Genomic DNA, 25,167 nt, shown 5'->3' on the forward strand with positions numbered 1-25,167 from the left:
TATCATATTAATGTAAGCAAATCTTTATTGGGAGACTGTTACACGTGTGACAAAAAAGTAAGAAATTTTGATCTTTTGTGGTGGTGCAGGCGGTTTGGGTTTGAATTCATCTTGATAGGAGGTGGTGGTTTGATTTAAATTTGTAATAAAATATAGAAAAGAAAAATTAACCATTTTCTTTTTTCGGTACAAGAACGCGAGTTTTATTAAAGCGAACAAAAGGAGGGTATTGCAGAAAAGAATAGAAAATCGAGTGCCACGTTGTAAAGCCTAAAAAGGGTTCATGAGAAACAATATTTGGACCAGCCCAGCCCAGCCCAAAAATTCAATAGGGACTGGGAAGTCCTTAGGTGCAGATTCAGGCTATGCTCTTTCTAAAATACGAATTCAGGCCTTTCTATATACAGCACTGTAAAAAGAGTGAGTCCATTGTTCATAAAGCGTAGATTTGAGGAGAATTATTCGACACTTGCAAAGGATTATGCAAGAAAACATACGAAGTCAATCGAAATATTATCATCGTTATTTCGTGAACTTTTGGAAGGATTCTATTATCAAGCCTCGAAATTATTGTCCTCTAGAGTCCTTGTCATTCTGAAATGTCTCTTCTTCTCTAGCAGCATCCGAATATTCGCCTTCTTTAGACACTGGCACGCTCATTTTTTCTTCATTTTCATTATCATAGTTTTTCTGAAACTCTGTTTGGCTACCAAAACTCAAGGCTAATGTGTGAATGCATTTGACTTTTCGGATTGAAGGATCAAACGGACCAATGCTGCCATTGAAGAAGTCGAAACTTCCTCTAAAGCAAGTCTACGAGCTCGTTCAATATGAACATGCTAATATCATCTTGAGTCTAAAAATAGAAGACATAGAAGCCTTTTGGAAGAGGAACAAGGTGCCCGTTTCCTTTGGGCTACAAGTCACATTTGGTTGGAAGAAATGACAGGATGGAAGAGAAATTGGTTGGGGTGGGGGGGGGGGGGGGGGGGGGTTTGCTAATGGGATCAGATTCTCTACTAATCTGATATCTTCTTGAGCACAAATACATATGGATGATTGGTAGTTAATAAATAAAGAAAGTAAATAAGTTAAATTTTATCCATACAGTATTACTTAAAGACAGATGATACAAGATCTTTATCCTTGGGAATAAGGGAAAAAGGTGATCAATAACAATTTCATTATTTAATTTAACAAAAAATTCACTCTTTTTTTCTCTTATTATTTCTCTCCTATCTTCTCCTTTCCTCTTTTCTCCTCACTTTTCCTTCTATTTTTTCACACCAAATATGCCGTAGATTGTGTAGAATTAGTAAAGAGTTACATGATTGGTCAGTTCAACTTATGGACGGGCCTTGGGAAAGCAACACTTGCTGGGATCGATATTAACTTGCTGATTTATCTAACTTAGAAATTGTTCTTTTCGAAATTATTATATCTAAATTCAATGCAATATTTTTTTTTTCTTTGGTTTTCTTCTTTTGGAAAGGATGGATATTCATTCATGAATAGGCATACCATATCTGAACTAAATTTTTTCTAGTTAAATAATCTCTTTTAAATTGCTCTAGAATAATTAGGTTATGTTTGGCATGCAGAATTGGATTGAACTAACTATTCGAATTGGATTAGATTATAATGAATTAGATTAGATTATAATGAATTAGATTAGGTTGGATTATATATAGCGCTGGCTTTTATTTGGTATGATATCGGACTGAATTATGTTAAATTAAATTTACATGAAATTAAATAGTATTTACATTAATATTTGAATTTAAATATCAACTATTTATAGATATTTAACAAGAAATATTATAATCAATTAAAAATAAGACTAATAAGAATATATATATATACATATATATATACAAATCAAAGTTGGTTGGTATGAGTGGTTCGGCACTCTCACTCCTTAAGAGAGGTAAGGGGTTCAAGTCCTGCTCTCGTATGGAGTCACCACTTTGGCCAGCACTTTATCCTTTACGGGTAGTCATTGGGTAGTCATAATTATAATAAAGAAATATAAATTATTGAAATTATAGGTTATTTCAAATGAGATATCATTTCATTAAATAAAATAAATAAAATTATTCAAATAATAAATTAATTAATAAATTTTAAGTAAATCATGAATAAAAAATAAATTACTTAATTAAAAACAATAAATAAATAATTTTTAAGTTATAAATAAAATGGTGTAATAAATTATGGAACATGTTATAAATGAACAAATATTTTTTTGACATTATCTTGTCCTAACTTAACCCACATAAAAATTAGGATTAACAATCCCATGAATTTAGGATTAAATTTGAATTTAGTCCATTAATTCGATCCAAGTGAGCATGCCGAACATGATATTAATATTTTGTCCCAATAATTAGTCCAATCCTATACTTAATCCTACCTCCCAAACATATTAATCTCTAGATTACACACACACACACATACATACAAACACACACATTTGCTTCACTTAAAATTAGGGTTGGACATGAGTTGATTTGGGTTGGGTTCTAAATCAATCTAAATCAAATCACAAAAATTTGAGCCCAATCCAAACCAATCGAAATATTTTTAACCCAACCTAAACCAACCTATTTGAGTTTAGTTTAAATTTTATAATCAAAATATTTTTATTTTGATAAATTTAATTATTTCAAAATTATAATAATTATTAATTGTTATTAATTATTAAATTAATATTAAAATATAAAAAATATAGTGGATAAAAAATTATAAATAATATATTTTGCAATAACTTCATCCTTAAATTAAAGAATACTAGAAAATTAAAATAAAGTCTAATCACGAACATAATTATTTCTCAATAAATGAGAACGTAAACTCTAATAATAAACTTTCATATTCAGTTAAAATTATACGATCAGATCATATTATAAAATTAAATTAAATTAAATCAAAACAAATCAAATTTATAATGCAGCCTACATGTCAAGATAAAAAAAAAAAAAAACAAATTTGTAGTCCAGCCTCAAATAAAATTGGCTTGAAATTCTCACCTAAAGATGACCAAAATCTAACATAAAATAGGATTCTTCCGTACATCTTATAGAAATGAATGCTAAAATTTCTACCTTTTGCTGAGCTATCTTTTTAGAAGTTGGTAGGGGTGTTCAGAATTCAATCCCATCTGCTCAATCCGTCTGATCCGTAGAAATCATATCCGTAAAACTCCGATCCGTAGATTGGTGGATTGGATTGGATTAAAAATTTGATAATCTGCAATCGGTGGATTGGATATGGATCTACTTCTGTAAATCCGCAAATATCCGCGAATCAGCAAAAAAAAGTATTTATTTAATTAAAAAATAAAACTTGCAAATATGGCATTAGTACTTACTAGTAAATAAATAAATTAAAATATAATTACATTAACACTATATTATATCTTATCTGATAATAATAAAAAATAAAAAATAAAAAAATAATTAAATAAAAAAATATAGATTTCTAAATAGTTAATTTTCATGTACTGATCTAAATAAATGCATTTTTTCGTTTTGGTGTATTATATTTTGAAACTTTAAATATATTTTCTAACTTTATTTAAACAATTAATTTATTTAAACCTTATTTAATTTTAAATTTGATCGGTAATAAAATTATTTTTATATTAAAAAATTTTATTTAGTTAGTTCGTGGATTGGATAAAATTAAAAATTTTCGGTCTGCAAATCAATTAGTAAAATGGTGGATTGGATATGAATTGGGTCAAATCCGCATCCGATCTGCAGATGTATGGATTGGATTTGGATTGAATTTCACTAATCCGTGGATTAGATTGGATTGAAAATTCATAATCCGCAAAATCGTGGATCGGATATGGATTGATGTCCAATCCGTAAAATCCGATCCGCGAGCACCCCTAGAAGTTGGAACAACAACTCGTTTGGGCCTTGGTTCAAGAGTTTCAACAACAATACTTGACCAATTTGTGATAAGATCATACAAGATTTTAGAATTGAAAATAATAGTATTAAGGAAAATTATCACCGGTATACCCTTAAATGTCACCGTTATCAAACATACTACAACACTTTTCATTTATATCACTCGTATACCCTAAGCTGACAAAATAGTTCTGGCGTCCACCTTTCCGTTTACTACCGTTAAGAACTTAACAGAATTTGAGCAAAATGACTATTTTACCCTTTAAACTCAAAATGAGGTAAATGGGATGACATGTCATTTTTATCAAAATATATCATATGACATGTCATTTTTTACTAGGTAAATGGGATGACATGTCGTTTTTAAGAAAAAGACTAAATTACCCTTGTGATGTCAGCGCTCGCAAACGGCAGTTAACGAATCGGTGGACGGCAGAAGTGTTTTGTCAACTTAGGATATACGAGTGATACACTTGAAAAGTGTTGTAACACGTGCCACATCATCGGTCAATGCCACGTCATCATCCGTTTATGTGAACAGTGTCGTGAACAGTAACGTATACAGTACCATACACGTGAATAGTACCGTACATGTGAATAGTGCCATTTTTCCTTTTATGCTCCTCCTAAGGTTTTCGACCGTCCTGAGTTCAAAAGTGATGTCCGTTTTGCCGTCTGATCTCTCCTTTATTGTGAAATGACTATAATGCCCCTAAAATACATAAAATACTTAATTAAAATAAAACACATGTAATTAAATCACAAGAAGGTTAAATATATAAAAATAAGGGTTGTTAGTAAGACTTAAAATGTAAAATGACGGTTTTCTCCTTTATAAATATGTATTTTCTAACACTCAACAACACGTTTGATATTAATGTCATTTAAGGGTATATGACTGATAATTTCCCTAGAATTAATTTGTTTTCATTTATTTTCTTTAATTTATTTTCCACTGACATATCACCTTAAGTTTTGAAAAATTGTCCATGACCTATGAGTAAACCATACCCAAATCATAATAAAATAGTTTATTTTATAAAAACTCAAATTTAACTCATTTTTATGATTTACCCAACCCAAACCATTTTATTTGATTTAGGTTTGGGTAAACCCATGGGTTGTGTGTTTATGTCCATTAGTACTTAAGATTGATTGGATTTATCATTAAAACATGGTTTTAAGTCCGAAACTCCCAATGAATGACTAGTTAACCAAAGAAAAGTATAAATTCATTCATAAAATGCTTATAAAATTATCATAAAATTGTTTTTGGAAACTTCTCCAACCAACAGTAAAAGAATGCAAAATTAAAGTTAACTCAACTAGCCTATGACTTGAGAATTCAGCATATCTACAGAGGGCTGTTCTCAAAATTTATGAAGGATCAATTTTTACTTTTTATAGAACGTCTGCAATCACCCTATATATCACCTAACACCAAATATTGAGCAAAAATTTGAAAATTGTATCCTAATATAATTTGCAAATCGACAATGTTTTAGACAAATTTTGGAGGGTAGAAAAATAGAAAACCTATCTAGAACAATAAATTTATTTTTTAGGAAAGCGGGGTACCTCACTACATTGTTGAGTGCGATATTTTTAAATTTGGAGGGGGGAAGAAGGGTTGAGGGAGTTGGTGGTGGCGGCGAGGGGTTTGTATCAAGGAAAAGAATCATTTGAAATGAGCTTCTACGCCTGCAAAATAATGAAATAGAGGTTAGAGGTGAAGCCGGGGTATCCCGGTGTTCACTCTCCGACGCTCAAGTTAGTAACTCACTTTTTTTTTTTTATAGTAAAGAGAGCTTGCCAACCCTCTATAAATCGAAGTTTAAGGTTGAAGAAAACTTATTTTGTGGAGTGTGAGTGTTCATGAGTGAATGAATAATATGATGGAGAATAAGACCTGGACATCTTTATATATGGAGTACCTCAGCTGCCATGTGACATATTTTTCTGGCTATTGGCTAGCCCTTTTTAGCCCTTTTGCGTCCCTTTACATTTTTATTTTTATTTTTGGGTTGTTATGTGCATGCTTGGGAATTAAGAAGGCATTTGTGGCGTATCTTATCATTTTGAGTGCGTGGCGCGCTGGAGAGTGGTTCAGGGTACCTCAGCAGGGGCTATCTGATAAGATGGCTAGGATAGTGTCCTTTACTTTTGGTAGAGGTGGCAGGCGACTGTCACTACATTTCAGTATGATGTTTTGATATTTAATTCTAACAAAATCAAATATTATCCTTCAAGCGATGGAGACATTTCTCATGGCGAACTTTTTCAAAAGATTTTCCTGAATTTGATTTGTTGGGTACCTTAAGTTATACGAGGTACCTCGAGTTATGTGGGGTACCTCGAATTATACTAGAGATATGTGGGGTACCTCGAGTTACTCTTGAGTTATGTGGGGTACCTCGAATTATGCGGAGTACCTCAAATTATACTGGAGTTATACAGGGTACCTCGAATTGTGCTGAAATTATGCGATGTACCTCGAATTATACTGAATATCTCGAATTATACTGAAATTATTTCGTTCATTGACACGTGTCGTTCTACTACCTTTTTCGCTTTTTCCCCCCACACAGACAAATCCAACGAATATAAAGCTCCCTAGAAGGAACAAAAAGGTCATACTAGAGAAAGCATCATGTCCACCGAAGAGTCACATTCAATCAATTTTTATTTTATTTTATTTTACTTTTTAAAATCAATTTAATATAATTACATTGAATCATAGAATTGTCAGGTACCTATCGTTCATTGTTTTTAATTATAAAAGAGTGCGTTATCTTTTCTTGGAATAACACTCCAAATTTTCTAGTAACATGTTACATAGATTCTTAGATAACATATGAATCGGAAACAAGGCAATAGAGTACTATTTGCACGTTCCAGAAAATACCAATTTTTCATAGATTTATTTGGATTACACAAGAAAAATATACTGAAAACATTTTAATTTATTCTCCAAATTTAGGAGAAAACGTCTAAAACCCACACCTTTTGTTAGGTGAAAATAATCAATTCTTATGTCATGTTCTAAAATCCTAAAATCCCCCGTCAGGTTAATAATATTCTGTTAATTATCAGTTTTGTTCTTTTTTTTTTTTAAATAATGTTAAATGTCCATTAATTCATTTATTAAAGCATAGAGAATTTAAAGTTCTACCTTATACCAAAACATTAACTTAAGAGTTGAGGATTGTTTAAACTTTATATACATAATTCAAGATCAATTCTTAGTTAATGTAGAAGTTAGTTTTTTTTTTACCCTAATCATTATTATCTGATAAGGTAGCGTGTTGACATACTTATACTCAAATTTGGCTTTGATACTATATAAAAGCCTATATATGGACCAAACTACCCAAAAGTTATTATCTCTACAATCAGGTCTTGGCATTACTAATATGATTGTTCTTGATTGAATCAGTCTCAACATATCTCTTTAATATGATCTATATTTTTTCAAATTGGTAAAGATTTTCTATTTACACCAGGCAAAACCTTTCGACGATGGATCCTCTAATTAAAAGGGGACTCTTCGCACCAATAACCACTACGTATGCACAGATTAATTGCAAGTTCAATATTTTAAGGTTTTAAATCAAAAGGTTCAAGTTACAGGTTTAATATATTGAATTTCAAGTCTGATATAAAATACCTACATATAAAATATCGTAGCCACCCCAGCATTATCGTCATGTTACCAAGCTGTATTATTAATTTATTATGAATCTAGTATCCATACCTCTACTAGTCTAGACAATACGGTTGTAAACAAAAGCAAAACGCTCGATCATATAAAGAATGTTGTGTATATCTAGCTAGCTAGCTGTGCCGTATTTATTTATATGTTATTATTAACGGTTCTTCAATAGATTACGAATAGATAGATACCATTGCATGCAGATAGTGATTAGGTTGTTAACTCCGGCAAATAATTAAGCTTCCCAGTTAGGAGAGTGAAGATAATTTCTATTGGCTCGTTTAATTTGGATCTCTTGTTGATACGAGATTTGTTGATTTTTTTTTTTAAAATTTTGGGCACATGTGGGTTATATATAATAGTGTATGGTTGAGTTATTACAATTGTGAGTTTTTAATCAGGAATTAAAAAAAAAAAAACTAGCACCATTGATAATTTTATTCAATAACTACCCATCACAACCCTGTAAAAGGATCAGCATAAAATCACAAGGAAACCAAATTCCTTTATGGTAACTTAGTTAATAAATTAAAAAGTTGACGGCATCGGGGGGATTTAACTATAAGCAATTAATAAGGCATTATCGTTCTGTATATATCTATATGAGCCAGCATCATATTATTTTTTTGCGCATGAAAATGAGACCCTAACATGCAGCCAAAAAGAAACATAGCTCACTTCCATCTCACATATTCAGCATATGCTTCACATATTCTTTTCAATAATAAATTTCTAAATAAAAAAGCAAAACGTTGTTAACAAAGCCTTGAATATTAATTATTATTATGCATGCATATCGATCCTCAGCATAGGACCCAGTACCAGTACAGCACCGCTCTATGGTTATGGCTGCTTACCCAGAAGAGCTTATGCAGGTTGATGATCAAGAGAAGAAGAACAAGAACAATGAGCATCAAGCGGATGAAGAAGGGATGAAGAAGAAGAAGGGGAAGGATGTCGAAAAAACGTTGCCGTTTGGTAAGCTTTTGAGCTATGCGGACGCTTTGGATTGGACTCTAATGGCACTGGGGACTCTTGGTGCTGTTGTGCATGGCATGGCTATACCCATCGGCTACTTGTTGCTTGGGAAAGCACTGGAAGCTTTTGGAAACAACATTCATGACCGAAAGGCTACGGTTAAATCCCTGCTTAAGGTATATTTTACACTTTACTATGCTACTTGTTAAGCAGATGAAAGGCCTGTTTAGTATTAAGTTTTGGCAAAAAAAGTTACAGTATAAAAATATTTAATAAAACACTCGTTATATGATGAAAACTAACTTGAGTTAATCACATAAATATATGACAAAAAATCTATAATATCTTTATAATTTTTGTCAAAATTATTATTTAAAAATCAGATTTATTAATACTATTAACTTTTATTTTATATTTACAATTTTTTTTTCTCTGTGACTTAAAAGTGATAGTATCTGAATATAAAAAAGGACCTAAGAGTCTGTTTGTTATTGTTGTAATACTATTTGGCAATTGAGTGTAAAGTATTTGTACTTGCAGCACTGAAGTGATTTTAGCTTACAATTAATTGTTTTATAAAAATTTATTGTATATCAACTTATTTTATCAAAAACATTATTTAAAAATTATATTTACTTAATATAATCAATTTTTATTTATAGTTTGATCTTTTTCTTGTAATAAATGTTCATTGTGTTTGTTAGGACTCTGTTTGTTATTGCTACTTAGCAGAACTTATGGTTGTAAAGTGATTGCTAAACATTAGTATTTGTAGCTTTTTAGTTAATAAAATTTATCTCACAATTATTTGACGAAATAAAGATTTTTTTGTCAAAAATATTCTTTGAAGTTGCATCTACTTACCAAACACAGTAAACTTTTGTTTCGTAACTAGATTTTTTTTTTTTTTTTTTTTCACAGCATTACAATACCAAACAGATTATAATTTACGAACTTTATCATAAAAATTAATGTCACAACATATATTAATTAGCCATTTTTAAGTCGATATTCTTTATGAAAACAAATTTATAATTAACAAAGTGCAACGAGAATTTACACAAAGGGCTTATTAAATGTTTCTCTTCAGGTTGTTCCATATGTGTGGTACATGGCCTTCGCTACATTTCCCGCTGGAATACTCGGTAGGCTTATCACATACCTTGCGCTTATTTGTTTGCCTTAACACTGAAAGCTAAGGAGATTGACACTTTTCCTTTTAAGCTTTTTCAGCTTTCACCTCCTGCCACTTACAGTTTTCATAATACAGTAAAATTTCAATAAATTAATAATATTGGAACCATAAAAAAATCTTTTAATTTAATAAATATTAAGATATCCATAAATAAAATATTAAAAAAATTTATTATCATATAAATTTATCGAGCTATTAGTTTATCACATTAGCCCAAATTGGGACCGGTAAAAACTTTTGTTTAATCGAGATTATTAATTTTTCTAAGATTATACTCTATTTCGTTACTTTATGTCAAAATGGTCGCAGTCAAACTCATCTTGTCTTGGCATCCAAAGGGTAACAGGGTACTCATGAAAATTGGAGGGGTAAGTAGTAAAACGAAAAAACTGTAAGAGAAAAAGTGTCATTTTCCCATGGAAATAAAAATGAAAAACTTGCTTCACGGATAGAGGATATGTATGTATTAATAAGTTATATTAATGTCTTTAAAATTAAAATACACAGAGATCGGTTGCTGGATGTATGCAAGCGAAAGACAAGTGACGCGACTGAGAATAGCATATCTAAGAGCAGTTCTTAATCAGGAGGTTGGAGCATTCGACACTGATTTATCAACTGGTAAAGTTATTACTGGAGTCAGTAACCACATGAGCGTCATCCGAGATGCTATTGGGGAGAAGGTATACATGCAATTAGCCTTCCTCCTCACTAGTCTGATTTTCGTGCTAACGTTTTAGAAACTATAATCGGGAGTTGTTGATAAAAATATATCAGTAATTAAATCTTAACCGTATATTAATATAAATACATGCGTGAACAAATAATAATATTATAATATCCCAATTTCGTGCTGGTAAGTAATTAATACAATTATTGTTTAGTAATATGCGTATATTGCTGAAATAAATTTAAGTTTTATACCCTTGATATTTGCATTTTCAAGCAGACTCATGCATAGAGTAATTCGCCATGATTCTAAGCTTTCAAGCTTGTTATGGAGCTCCTACAGGCTGTCTCTAACTTGATACAAACCCTTGCAACTTGAGCCTTCCTAGTTGTTAAACAATCTACACCCAGTTAGCAAAATGAGAGAGGAAGAAAAAGAGAGATAGTGCTCTTCACTCTTGTCTGAGTGTCAGTTCTATAAACAGTAAACTCTCAATAGGCTGAAGTCACTTAAATATTGTGACTCAGTGTAGAGATACCTCATGTGTTAATACAAAATTGCTCATTTCATTATGAGCTAAAATACACAATTAAAGGTTGTACTTTGTCCATAATATGCTAGTATGTAAGGTGTGACAAAATTAGATTCAGTAATATAATATTTGATCACTTAATAAACAAGTCTATCAAAATTATTCCCTCATATTTGATACAAATCACATATTAATTTGGTAATACATAAAAATAATTAGAATGATTTATATTAGTCCACAATATGTGAGAAATAAGTTCTATCATATATGTCTCTTACATGCAGTTGGGGCATTTCCTCTCAAGCTTTGCAACATTCTTTTCTGGAGTACTTATAGCAGTGATATGCTGTTGGGAAGTTTCACTCCTCATTTTTTTGGTAGTCCCCATGATTCTTGTAATAGGAGCTACTTACACCAAAAGAATGAATGCTGTTTCTGCTACTAAGCTGCTCTACCTCTCTGAAGCTACATCTATGATAGAACAGGTGATAATGCAAATCCATTCGCAAAGTTTACAGCTGGTTATTTGGTAATTCGGACCTACACATATTAGACCTGTTTATTAATTGTTCTGAGATTTTTAAGCACTACTTGACACGATTATTAAACCTATCATAATCTTGTCAACTATATAACACATTTTTAATACCTTTTTCTAAAGTTTCAGTTGTATTATAAGTTTTCCGATACATTTTTCTAAAATATTTGTGATTCAAAGTATAGCTAAATATATATATATATATATATTTTTTTTTTCTAAAGTATGACAAATATAGCATAGTTATTTGAATCACAATCGAGATATCACTATAAGAAGATATGATTAATCGAATAGTTAATTATGTCATGAACTGGTTGACATATTGGGAACTCAAATCCTAACCCGACTATTAGTAAAGGAGTGACGCAAATTTGACTCGATTATATTCGTGTCATCTTATGTTAATTCAAATCCAAAAATTTCCATTTGTGCTCGTTTTGAGCACAGTATATCTATTATTAGTTAGTTCAATTGGTAAGATATTTTTATATTTCAAATGATAAAACAAGTTTGAGATTCGAGTCCTGCTAACACCTGCTGCTGCATGGTTTGCATGCCACAGACAATATCTCAAATCAAGACAGTATTTGCATTTGTTGGGGAGAGAAGTGAAATAAAGTCATTCTCTGACTGTATGGACAAGCAGATTATAATAAGCAGAGGAGAAGCACTTATAAAAGGAGTTGGATTAGGAATGTTTCAGTCTGTGACATTCTGTTGTTGGGCTCTCATCATATGGGTTGGAGCTGTAGTTGTCACTGCCAAGAGATCAACTGGAGGAGAAGTGCTTGCTGCTGTCATGAGCATTCTCTTTGGTGCCATGTAAGAAAAACAATTTTTGTTAACTTGGATTCCAAGAAACAATCACCATTTGACTGTTCATTAAGCTTTTAGGTCAAACGGTAACTTAAACATGGCATCAGAGCCAGTTTTAATGTTTAATAGAATCAACTCACAATGTGGCTTCTCTAAAATTGCAGAGCACTCACTTATGCTGCACCTGACATGCAAGTTTTCAATCAAGCAAAGGCAGCTGGATTTGAGATTTTTCAGGTGATTCAAAGAAAGCCAAGAATTAGTTACTCATCAAAGGGGAAGGAACTTGAAAAAATTGATGGCAACATTGACATAAGAGACGTATGCTTTGCGTATCCATCAAGGCCAGACCAATTGATCCTTAAAGGGTTTTCCCTTTCAATTCCAGCAGGAAAAATGGTGGCTTTAGTTGGTAGCAGTGGCTGTGGAAAGAGCACGGTCATATCTTTAGTTGCAAGGTTTTATGATCCCTCCAATGGTATGCTACAATCTTCAATTCCTTGTAAATCGGTGACATTTTTTATGTTAAATATTTTATTCATACGACAAGCAAAATGTACATAATGAAATTGGATATCTTCCAAAGTCTAATGAAATGGATATACTCCAGGTGATATTCTTATTGACAGCCATAACATCAAGGATCTTGATTTAAAGTCCCTGAGAAAGAACATTGGTGCAGTTTCTCAAGAACCATCACTCTTCACTGGCTCCCTCATGGATAACATCAAAGTAGGAAACATGGATGCCGATGATGAACAAATTTATAATGCATCAATGATGGCAAATGCACACTCTTTCATATCACAACTTCCAGATCAGTACTCAACTGAGGTATGTATATTTTAATTTGAATTCTGGATTGTTACTAAATGTGTGTAGGTTGATTTTGTATTATGCTTTAATAAATCCAGTTAGGGCAAAGGGGAGTCCAGTTATCAGGAGGACAAAAGCAGAGGATTGCTATAGCAAGGGCCATTGTGAAGAATCCTCCTATCCTTTTACTTGACGAGGCCACAAGTGCACTTGATTCAGAGTCAGAGAAGCTGGTTCAAGAGGCCCTTGAGAGGGCAATGCAGGGAAGAACAGTCATTTTGATTGCACACAGGATGTCAACTATCGTTAATGCAGATATGATTGCGGTAGTTGAAGATGGTCAAGTCACTGAAACAGGAACCCATCATAGCTTGCTACAAACCAGTGACTTCTACAACAGATTATTTACCATGCAGAACCTCAGACCAATTGATGATTCGAGGTTAGTTACAAAAAAGTTTATTCTGGTTTCATTTGAAGTCATGCTCAACAGAAAACAATTATAACTTGCTTAAACTGTGAAATGCACAACAGGACTAAAGCTTCCACCGTAGAATCTACAAGTACTGAACAACAAATTTCAGTTGTTGAGCAACTAGAAGAACCTGAAGAGTCAAAAAGAGAGCTGAGTGCATCTACTAGGCAGGAAGAAGTGAAAGGGAAAAGAACAACTATATTCTTCAGAATTTGGTTCTGCTTGAATGAAAGAGAACTTCTAAGGCTTGTTGTGGGTACAGTTGCCGCAGCTTTCTCTGGAATTTCAAAGCCTTTATTCGGGTTCTTCATCATAACGATTGGTGTAGCATACTATGACCCTCAAGCAAAGCAAGAAGTTGGATGGTATTCATTGGCCTTCTCTTTAGTGGGATTGTTTTCACTATTCACTCACACCTTGCAGCATTACTTCTTTGGAGTGGTTGGAGAGAAGGCTATGACAAACCTCAGAAGAACTCTATATACAGGTATCCACTGCTAGTTATTACCATCTTCTTTTTATTGGTCTCGATACATGACAGCTTTAGGCTGATAATATTTTGTCATATGCATATGGTCTCATCAGAAACTGCAAAAGAACACATTAACAGATGCAATTCATAAAAATGTTCCAGGTGTCCTGCGTAATGAAATAGCTTGGTTTGAGAAACCTCAGAATGATGCTGGTTCACTTACTTTGCGGATTGTAAGTGATACCTCCATGGTCAAAGCCATAATTTCTGATCGTATGTCTGTAATCGTGCAATGCATCTCCTCAATACTGATTGCAACAATAGTAAGCTTAGTTGTCGATTGGAGAATGGCTCTGGTAGCTTGGGCTGTGATGCCTTGCCATTTCATAGGTGGACTAATTCAAGCCAAGTCTGCACAAGGATTTTCGGGTGATTCTGCTGCTGCACATACTGAATTTATCTCCCTTACTTCTGAGTCTGCCTCCAACATAAGAACTGTCGCATCCTTTTGCCATGAAGAGAATATACTCCAGAAAGCTAAAAGTTCTCTAGAAAAAACCAAGAGAAGTAGCAGGAAAGAAAGTATTAAGTATGGTGTCATTCAAGGCTTCTCCCTTTGCCTGTGGAATATAGCACATGCTGTTGCTCTGTGGTACACAGCAGTTTTGATTGATAAAAAACAAGCTACATTTAGGGATGGCATAAGAGCATATCAGATTTTCTCTCTCACAGTACCTTCAATAACTGAATTGTGGACACTGATCCCCACCGTCATCTCTGCCATAACTGTTCTGGCTCCTGCATTTGAAATCCTTGACAGGAAAACTGAAATCGAACCAGATGCACCAGAGAGTTCTGAGTCAGGGAGGATTAAAGGGAGAATTGAATTTCAAAATGTCAAATTCAACTACCCATCAAGACCAGAAGTGACTGTTTTGAACAACTTCAGTTTACAAATGGAACCTGGATTGAAAGTGGCTCTTGTTGGACCAAGTGGAGCTGGCAAGTCGTCTGTCTTGGCCCTTCTACTCAGATTCTATGATCCGAATGAAGGAAGAATTCTGATTGATGGAAAGGACATAAAAGAATATAATTTGAGAAGGCTGAGGTCACAAATAGGATTGGTGCAACAAGAGCCACTTCTTTTTAGTTGTTCAATTAGAAACAATATCTGTTATGGGAATGAAGCAGCCTCTGAAGCTGAAATTGTCGAAGTATCGAAAAAAGCCAATATACATGACTTCATAAGTAGTTTGCCTGGTGGTTATGACACAGTTGTTGGGGAGAAAGGCTGCCAACTTTCTGGTGGGCAAAAGCAAAGAATAGCCATCGCTAGAACTCTGCTAAAGAGGCCTGCAATCATGCTCCTGGATGAAGCAACAAGTGCGTTGGATGCTGAGTCTGAAAGAGTGATAGTCAGTGCACTGGAAGCACTTAATCCCAAAAGCAGCAGCTGTGGCGAATTAGCTTCCAGGACAACACAGATTACAGTTGCACACAGGCTAGCCACTGTGATAAACTCTGATGTCATTGTTGTGATGGACAAGGGTGAAGTTGTTGAAATGGGCTCTCACTCAACTCTAGTGGCAGAATCTCAGGGAGTCTATTCAAGATTGTATCAGCTCCAGGCCTTTTCAGGAAACTGATTACATATACAAGTAGTAACATACAGAAATATTCTAGTTTTAGATACAGATTGATGCTGATATAAAGATGCAGTACGGTATGTAAACAAAATGAAAGGTACTTACAAGAAGCCTGAGTACCATGATTCTGCTTTGAGTGTGAGTTGAAGACAATAGAGTCTACTAGAATTCAATATTTCCTATACTCAATATCTATCAGTAGAGTGTTACATTATTGACATAATATCTTCATGAATAGACTTGCCAATATAGAATTGACATAATATGTTATGTCCTAAGTCCCACAGGTGGAAAAGGATAATCAAAAGGATGACATATGTTGTAAGACTATCAGTAACTCAACCTATTCCCTTTTCTTGGTGCATTTGTTTATCAAGAAGTTCTATAATAAAATGGGTTTGAAAACAGTAAATTGTGTAAATTACTAGTTTGAAGAAATTGAGTTAGATGTAATAATTGTCTCATCCATGTTTTTCTGTCAACCACTTGACTATTGAGTAATGGAGCCCCAATTCCACAACCCCACGCACCAGCAAGTAAAATGGTCAAATAGTTTAATAGGTACCCTTAAAATTTAAATTAATGACAAAATTATTATAATAATTTGCCTTAATAAGATTGAAACGGGATTTATCGATGGGGTGCATATCATTTTTCATTTAGGAGATTAGTATTATTTTCAAAACAAAAAGATTATACAGTGTACAAAGTTATATTATATTTCAAGTGTTTCTTGATCCCTAAGGTAATCCTATTCCTAAGCAACCGTCAATTTTCAGGCTCACAAGCAATGAAAACTCAAAACGCCGGAGAAACTAACACAACAAGATCAACAGGCTAATTGATCTCTGAAAGGTGAGATTTCTTCGAAGATAGGAAGTCTTCTTGATCTATAAGGAGTCCATTGGTTCATCAGATCATCGAGGCCCTCCAAAAATGCATCTTCTAAACTTGATTTCTTTGTTGTTAAAGATGGTGGTATGGATTGCCAAGGCTCTAGCTCTTGCAAGAGCTCCTTAACACGATTTATAGTCTTGGTTTCAGTAGATCCAGAAAGTTTACCCAGTAACACATCTTCGAGAACTGACCGTGCTTCTGTATATCTAGCTTGCTTAATCAGGCAATGGCTCAAGTTGCAGGCCTTGTTTGCATCAGGGTCAATCAGCTGAGCTTTACGATATACTACTTCTGCTGAGGTGTAATTTCCTTTTTGCATGTAGGCCCAACCCAAGTTTCCCTGAGTTACATGTCCGCACAGTCAGGTAATAGTAATGACAATGTAACAACTACAACTGCTATTGGCCAAGTTTCACTACTACCCTTGAATTTTTTTTGCATAACATGAGAACAGAATCAGACTGAGTTAAAGGCCACTTGTATGTTTAGTGGAAAGTGAAGGATAACAAGCCCATTTCACTTCCAAAACAATGTGGAATTAACAGTGCAATGCCCCTTCAAATCCTAAGCTTTTCATGTTCAGGCAAGTTCCTTAAAATACTAAACTGGCAGAAAATATCATAGCCAAGAAATTGTACAAAGAGCAAGTTTAGTACCAGTATCCTGGAGGTCTCCTGCTTGACGGTCACTTGGAACTTTTTTCCATGCGAGCGTGCCGTCTTGGTAGGCTTCCCATTGAAGGCCTCTCCATGATAAATCATCCGAAGCTTCTGCTTCAGCAGCTCTATCTGCTCATCAAGTCTTCCACATTTCTGCAAAAAATATCGTAATTACTACAAATAAATTAAAAACAACCAAAGCAGGACAACTGGTTTGGACTTGTATAGATGTTCTAAATTTGAAAAATGACAGAATCCCTTAATTACGAAACAGTGAGTATCTATCTATCTATCTAATAAAACCAAGAGATAATACACGTAATAACTCTAAACTATGCAAATTGTGTCGAAACATTCCTAAATTTGCTTGGAAATGCAGTGCAGATAAAATACACATGCTAGTATATACTTTGTTCCACTCCAACAAGTACCTTGTATAAGTCAATGAGGACATTGTCTAGTGATTCCTGTGCTTGCTTGGAACAGAGATGCCTAAAGGACTTTATAGCTTCAACTGCTTCGTCTGCTCTATCTTGCTGTTTCAAAACCACCGCCATGTCTTTAAGGGCACTATCTACTCTATCTCCAGCATTTATCGCTTTCCAGAATAAAACTATAGCCGCCTCTGGATCTTTCTCAACTAGCTGAATTTGAATAGGGAACAAATACATCAATATAAAAACTCAAAATAATAATAATAATAATAATAAATATTAATCCGCTCAAATAATAACATATTTTATTTCTTAAAAGGGCATATTTTGATGAAAATGATTTAACTATGAAACGCAGGAATCAATTTAGCCAAGATTCACCCATTTATTTATTAATTTTTCTAATTTTAGTATTTTAAATAATTACCGTATCAGAATTTATTGAGCGTTAAGATTTTCCACACCTAAACGTGCACCAGCCAATCATCCCATTTATTTTATAATACTTGAATGTTACAAAATGCATTGAATGACACATATCCAATATAGTAACTGAAGGATAGCCTCGACGAATTCGTAGCATTGGGACAGAGAAAAATTTTATAATTACGCAAATATTAATTAATCAGGATATAATTAATCACGGGACTGGCAAAAAAAAAAAAAAAACATATTATCCAGATTTTAATTCTTGAAAATAATGTTTACAATAAGATGAGCAGACTTTATTAATAAGATCGATCAACATAGAAACAAACAAAAACTATCGAGTAAATACTGCTTCAACTCAGGGGTCTTTCCGTAATTACAACAAAACAAACGCCAAAAATACATTTATGTATGGCTTCACTCGTTCACACTCCATGATCCTCTCTAGTCTCTACCCGCCAAAAAATAAAAATAAATAAAGTATATATTGATAAATTAAAAAGAACGCAAAATTACAAATTAGTTAATGTACATCTGAGAGTTGGATCATGTGCGAATAATATGATCATGATTTATTGATATACATACATACATGTGAATGCATTCATGTATCATGTACGTATATGTATGTATGTATGTACCTGGACGTGTTTGGCGCGAACATAGGGGCTGTCGCCGGGAGGGAGTTTGTGAACGACGTGGTAAGGCTGGTCTCTTGTCTGACTCATATTTTTCTTTCCTGTAAATTCTTTTCTAAGACTTGTTTGTTTCTCGGGAAAGGATGGATGTAGCTAGAGAAAGTTTGGATTTTGAGCTCTGAGAGAGAGAGAGAGAGAGAGAGAAAGAGAGACAGAGAGGGTGGAGGAGAGAGGAGATACATCATACCATATAACTTCTTGCGGGAGATGCGAGGGAAGAATGAACCCGGGCGGAATGTGAGCCAGGTTCAGTGTTCGTTGGAGTTTCACTTTTCATAGGGCACAGACTCTCGTGCCACGTATGAGTTTTGCACACGTTGCGGCTTCGTATTTAGCAGACGTGCCATCCATCGTATTCTGATTCTGTTGGCTATTGGTGTTGAGATTTTAATTTTCTTTTTTTTTTTGGTTAAATCAAGTGGACGCTACACCATATTCATTTGGTGTTTGTTAAGCTGATGAGATTTGGGTATTTAATTTTTGGTTAACTCCAAAATACTAATAAATAAAAGTAAAAATTAATTTACGGTTATTACAAATAATTAACGTTGGGATAATGATTAGGAAAATTAATGTTGTGTTACGAGGCCTATAGTTCTATTCGTATTAGTGTATTATATTATATTACATTATTTTAATATAAGTGCATTATATTTTATTATATTACATTAACATTATATTATATTAATATTGTATAATATTTAGTATTATATTGTATTATATTACTTATAATTACACTGTGTTGGGTGCTGCATTGTATGGTACTATATTAATTTTTTGGTCATTATAAACATTATATTTTTAGAAAATAAAAATTTTACTTTTTTGATAACTTAGAAAAATATATAATATAGTAATGAGTCCCTTAAATAATCAGCATGCACTAAATTAGAACTCAATAATTGGATTTAATAACTAAGTTTTCGTGTTTTTACAAAAGTGACATGATTTTTCTATATCTATAAATTAGGTCCTAAAATAAAACTCCTAATGGATTTACTTGATGTATTAGTTATTTTAAACCATTAATTTCTGATGCACCCACATTTTTTTTTAATAAAATAATTATCAAATTGAAAATCAGTATTTTTAAAATTCTCGAAAATCATAAAACTCCTCTTTATCAACCACTTTCATCCTAAATTTCACGTAAAATTTTTAAAAGGTAACTAGCTTCTTCTTTTTTTCAATTTTCTTTATTCTTTCTTTACTAAAAGGTAATTAACCCTCATTTTATCTTTTATCATTCTGTTCCTTCACCTTTGTTAGATTACAAAAGGGATCAATTTATTAATTTTAGTACTTATTTTATTTGTTAACAGCAATACTTATTTCTTTTAACAATAAACATTGGTAAAAAAAAATGAGGAGATGAAGGTGAGTGGTAGCAACTTAACAAGGTTAAATAATTAATTTAATAAAATATATTTTTATAAAAAATCTTAATAGAAAATTAATGTGTTCAAATAATCCTACCGTATTTAGGGATGGAAGTAGAATGAGACAATTAGATAAATTGGCTCCACTTAATTAAAAAAAATACTCAACTTTATATTTCCAAGTAATTGTATTGTGACCGTAATCTTTAATTTACCTCCTTAATTTTATTATTTTATTCTTTATCCCTTAAAATTAATTGAACAGCTCAATAATTGAAAATTAAAACCCCACGGCACCATAGAATTTTTTAAGTTAAAGTAAGGTCTTAGAACAAAAAGTTGGCTCAAATAAAAGACGAAAAATTGACTTAAAAGTCCTAAACAAAAGATAAATTTTTTGACTAAATCAAATGCCGTGGTTTTTTTTATTGTTTGCGTGCACTCTCGTTATTTTGGCCAAATAGGCAAATGACCAGTTTAGGAGTGCCGTTGAAATTTAATAAAATGCTTATTTTATAATTTTTGATAAAAGTAGTGTTTGATAAATTTTGTGAAAGCAACTTGTTTCATAATTTTTTTCATTTTGTCAGTAGCTTTTAAAAACAGATAGGAGGTTACTTTTCATAAGCAGCTTATTGAATAAGATACCACACTTTTTTAAAATTCTTATTATAACCCTATATTTTAATAAAAAGACAATTGTATCTCGCTTATCCATAAACCATTATATATAAATAATCAGATATCATATTACTGTCATAATCACATATGTTCTCTCTAGTTTTGATATAGTAAGTTCATATTCTAATTTCATAATTATGGCTTTTAAAGTTTAATCTATATTACATATTTAAGAAAAAAAGATATGTCTAAACAATTTATTAAACATACTCTAAAAATTAAAAGCAATTAAAACTTATATATATTTTGGTCATTATATAATAAAATAACACTTTCGTAATAAAATTTACCAAAAACATATACTTTACTAGACACCAACTACTTTTTTAATCAGCAACTTATTTCATCTGCACAGTATAAACAATTTATTTCATCAGCCTCTGCAATCTCAAACTGGCCCAAAGACTCACGTTAAGCAATTTCACTTCGATTTTTAACTTTATCGGGTTTATTTTACATCTATTCTATTCTAACAAGCATGTTGGCTTAATGGCTTTTGATTGTTTGCTCAACTGGGGCTTTAATTTACAACGCTTTGATAGTTAGGGTTTTATTAACTTACAATGATATTAACGCACGGAAATGCACTCCAAGTAATTACAAATGGTGTTGACAGAATCATATATACAATGAATGAAAGATATAATTTTTGTATTTATTATTATTATTTTTTTAATTTCTGACTCCTTCTCTGATCGAATACAGAATTTAATTCTTTTTCCTCAATCTCTTCTAATTTTATTAGCTTTTTACTGGGTTGGATTAAAAAAATTTAATACTGAAAATGGTGTATTAGATGTGAATATGTGCCAAATTGACATAACTTGATTCGTGAGCAGTCACTAGTAAGGGACCTATTTGATAAAATTAGAAACAAGATTTATTAATTTGAAAATTAGTAAAAATTGAAGATCAAGATTTTATCACCCAATAATTGATAATGATAGTCGACAAATTAAATTATATAGTTCATTCATAGTAATTATAATTTAATAACCAATTATTTGACAGCGGATTGGTATAAATCTTAAAATAAAATAGAGAAAAAAATCTTGAATAAAATTGATTCATTATTTCTTTTCATGAAATAATTAGTCTATTCTCAGATGGAGTTGGGCTTAAAAGCTTCGTAAGAATGCTTAATGAAAATTTAGTGAAAATCATCAACGTCAAATCTAGTGTGCACCGTTTTGCTTTACATGTTTGACAATTTAAGATTGATACGTGCAATTATTAAAATTACTAATAATATACTTGTAAGATTGGGATATAAAGATTATAACTTTGTATCTTTAATGACGTGGTATATGATGTGCTATTTATTTTTTGATATTGTAAAATAATCCATTAATAATAATACAAAGTCAAACTATTATTAAACATATGGTAGCCATTGGTTGGTTACATGTTATTTGGAATATAAACTTGTTTTGGCTCACTTTTTGTCGTCTCAAAGCGGATAAAAAATATTAAAGGAGACGAAGATGAATCATGAGTGAAGGAAGCTAAAATAAGGATCCTTGATCAATCAGGTGCTATGCTAATCCAATGCTTTGGGGTTGCCCTAAAAAATGCTTTTAAGGGCACTCTTAAAGAGACTTAAATGATTCTCATCGTGTAGTTAGAGATATAAAAAGATATTCCTTAGGGGATTTCTCAAGGTCACCCCATAAGGTCACTCTGGGAGCCAACTTCGGGAAGGCTCTGAAAAAAATCAAGTTTCTATACTACAAATAAGCGCTAACTAAGATGTAAATATAAAGAACACGAGATTTACGTGGTTTTACCTTTGGCCTACATCTAAGAGAGCAACTCACTAAGCCATCCACTATATGAAATATATTGTTACAATAGTTTTCTTATATATATATATATATATATACACACTTAAAAAATGAGCTTCTTTAGGTTTCTGGCTTCTTTGAATCTATAGAGGATGCTTTCTCACTCATTCATAGGGATCGCTTTGTAAAAAGATGAACTTATAGAGGACTTGGTAATGGTTGCCCTAGAGAAAGTGAGTATTTAATGGAAGAGTGAGAAAATAATTGATGTCCCATCTAGAGATGAAGGTTAAGAAAGGTGCACAGAGGATGATCCCTTTAACAAAGGTTGTGGAAAAGGAGCTTTGCAAGGTGAATGGTTGTGAGAACTTCAAAGATTTAAGACATGAAGAGTTTAGAGAGAGAAAATTTAGATCATTCACCCCAACATAAAGAAAATAATATTCAAAATAGAGAAAAAGTGCCTCTAAGAGGAGAGATAGAAGATCCCAAACCCTAAACTTAGGCTTTAGTTTATATATTATGGCCCTTGAGTGGATTTGGTCAATTTGATTGCATGGAACTCATTAATTGGAGATTCCTTTTCAATTACGGGTTTTATTAGTGGACCTTGGTGATATTTCCTTGGCTAACTTGGAGATTAAATAGAAAGGTAAATTGGGTTTACTTATATAAGTGATGGACTGTAATATAGTCACCTTAATAAGAATCAGGTGCCTTTGCCTGTATTAGGCAAGTGCCCCTCATTCATTGCTTGCATTAGATAGATAAGGGGGACTGGTGCACATGGCCATTTGATTGATACACAAGAGCTTGTCGTGGACTCGTGGGTATTCCCATCTATAAAGTGGGGTAATTTCCACTTTCCTCTCTAGAGGTTTGGCTATCTCCACTTTTATATAAAGTATTACCATACTTCCACTTTCCTTCCCTACTATTATTAAACTATTTAAATGCTCGTTAGTTTGTTGAATAAACTACCAAAATACCCTTGAACCATTATAATCAAAGTTAAGGGAGATTTGCTGGGTAATAGCTTCTTGAGTGTATAAATAATACGAAATGATCATACTATCCTCAACAAAAATCAATTTGTCTTTGTTGATTCAGAAATCAAAATTTAACCAAAAAAAAAGCTTTAAAAATACTAAAAATGTTGCCAATATTAATGTTGAATCCAAATAGCTACATTGGTAGTGATGTTGGCTATATATTCATCATCTCAATATCAATATCAACAAGTGGTTTGCTTGACATTTGCATCACAACCAGACACTTAAAACAAAGCTCATTCATTGTAAAAATTATCCTACCATTCTGATTCATCATCCAACTCAATTTCGACAGAATCATCAACCATTAATTTCCTAAGCACAAAGATCAAGCACTAAGTATCCATGGAATCTCAAAGATCAAGCACTTCAAGCAAATCAAACACATTCTACCATCCAAGTTGGAGGAATTGTGTCAATGGCAAGCTTATTAGGTACTCGAATAGAATATGTAAATGTGGTATGAGAGCTGATTTGAGGGTTTATGAATCTTATGACAATCCACACATGTTGTATTACCATTGTGCCAAGAAGGAAAGATGTGAATATTTCATGTGATGGGTGCTAGAGAGGACTGACTTCAACAATGGAGCTGTTTTTGAAAGGGGTGTGACAAAAGTTATCGATCATAAGCTATTAAATGCACTTCAAAATAAGGTGGAGGAGCTAAAGATATGCTAAAGAAGTCACTAAAGCTAGCTAAAGATTCTACTACTGTGAAGATATTTATGATCCTAAATGTGATGTTATTAATATTCAACTTTGTAATATATGTGACGTCAACCCTCTTGATCTAGTTTTTTGTGAATTTAATAAAGTAGTGTATTATGCCTGATTATATTATGCTTAAGTTTAATATGCATATATAATATTTTGACAATATATACTTGTACTAAACTTAAAAAACTAAAATGAAAGAAATTTTCTCATCTCAAACTCTATTAAAAAAATATAACACAAATATATATACATAAATAATAAACATTGTATAATCCTAAACAAAGCTCAGCTTACTAACTTAAAGTTAGAATATAAAAACTAAGGTACTAAACTTAAAAAACTAAAATGAAAGAATTTTTCTCATCTCAGACTCTATTCAAACAATATAACACAAATATATATACATAAATAACAAATATTGTATAATCCTAAACAAAGGTCAGTTTACCAACTTAAAGTTAGGATATAAAAACTAAGCCAATGCTTCCCATAAATTTTCATAATAAGCAAACTTAAACATTAGCTAGTAGATTTTGCACCAAAATATCACAAGCAAACAAATAAACCAAAGGCTGAATATCCTGACAGCCACACTTTATAACATATATAGCAAAAGAAGCAATCTCAATTTAAGTAAAACACAAACACAGCACACTAAATA

General features: G+C 32.3%; 2 protein-coding genes across 2 annotated transcripts; one reads left to right on the forward strand and one right to left on the reverse strand.

Moving 5' to 3' along the window:
* Positions 1-8,433: 8,433 nt before the first annotated feature.
* LOC102628093 (ABC transporter B family member 19-like) lies at positions 8,434-15,773 on the forward strand. The gene is made up of 10 exons (XM_006489721.4): positions 8,434-8,786; positions 9,701-9,755; positions 10,313-10,488; positions 11,292-11,492; positions 12,111-12,370; positions 12,529-12,842; positions 12,975-13,198; positions 13,279-13,622; positions 13,715-14,142; positions 14,290-15,773. Exons 1-10 carry the CDS (start codon positions 8,472-8,474, stop codon positions 15,771-15,773), a joined length of 3,801 nt encoding a protein of 1,266 aa, XP_006489784.2. The 5' UTR covers positions 8,434-8,471.
* A 628-nt stretch (positions 15,774-16,401) lies between these two features.
* LOC102628382 (hypothetical protein) lies at positions 16,402-19,220 on the reverse strand. The gene is made up of 4 exons (XM_006489722.4): positions 18,834-19,220; positions 17,761-17,973; positions 17,327-17,482; positions 16,402-17,010 (listed from the first exon to the last, which is right to left on the reverse strand). Exons 1-4 carry the CDS (start codon positions 18,918-18,920, stop codon positions 16,603-16,605), a joined length of 864 nt encoding a protein of 287 aa, XP_006489785.2. The 5' UTR covers positions 18,921-19,220; the 3' UTR covers positions 16,402-16,602.
* Between the last annotated feature and the right edge of the window lie 5,947 nt (positions 19,221-25,167).

The sequence above is a fragment of the Citrus sinensis genome, chromosome 9 (assembly GCF_022201045.2).
Source record: "Citrus sinensis cultivar Valencia sweet orange chromosome 9, DVS_A1.0, whole genome shotgun sequence".
In the NCBI taxonomy this organism is placed as follows: domain Eukaryota; kingdom Viridiplantae; phylum Streptophyta; class Magnoliopsida; order Sapindales; family Rutaceae; genus Citrus; species Citrus sinensis.

Bases quoted from the DNA above. Each gene is read 5' to 3' on its own strand.
- LOC102628093 (XM_006489721.4), top strand. From the start codon at position 8,472: ATGGTTATGGCTGCTTACCCAGAAGAGCTTATGCAGGTTGATGATCAA. The intron at 11,493-12,110 runs GTGATAATGCAA...TGCATGCCACAG, and splicing joins CTACATCTATGATAGAACAG to ACAATATCTCAAATCAAGAC. The intron at 12,843-12,974 runs GTATGCTACAAT...GATATACTCCAG, and splicing joins GTTTTATGATCCCTCCAATG to GTGATATTCTTATTGACAGC.
- LOC102628382 (XM_006489722.4), bottom strand. From the start codon at position 18,920: ATGAGTCAGACAAGAGACCAGCCTTACCACGTCGTTCACAAACTCCCT. The intron at 17,974-18,833 runs GTACATACATAC...ATTCAAATTCAG, and splicing joins TTCGCGCCAAACACGTCCAG to CTAGTTGAGAAAGATCCAGA. The intron at 17,483-17,760 runs GTACTTGTTGGA...TATTTTTTGCAG, and splicing joins TCCTCATTGACTTATACAAG to AAATGTGGAAGACTTGATGA.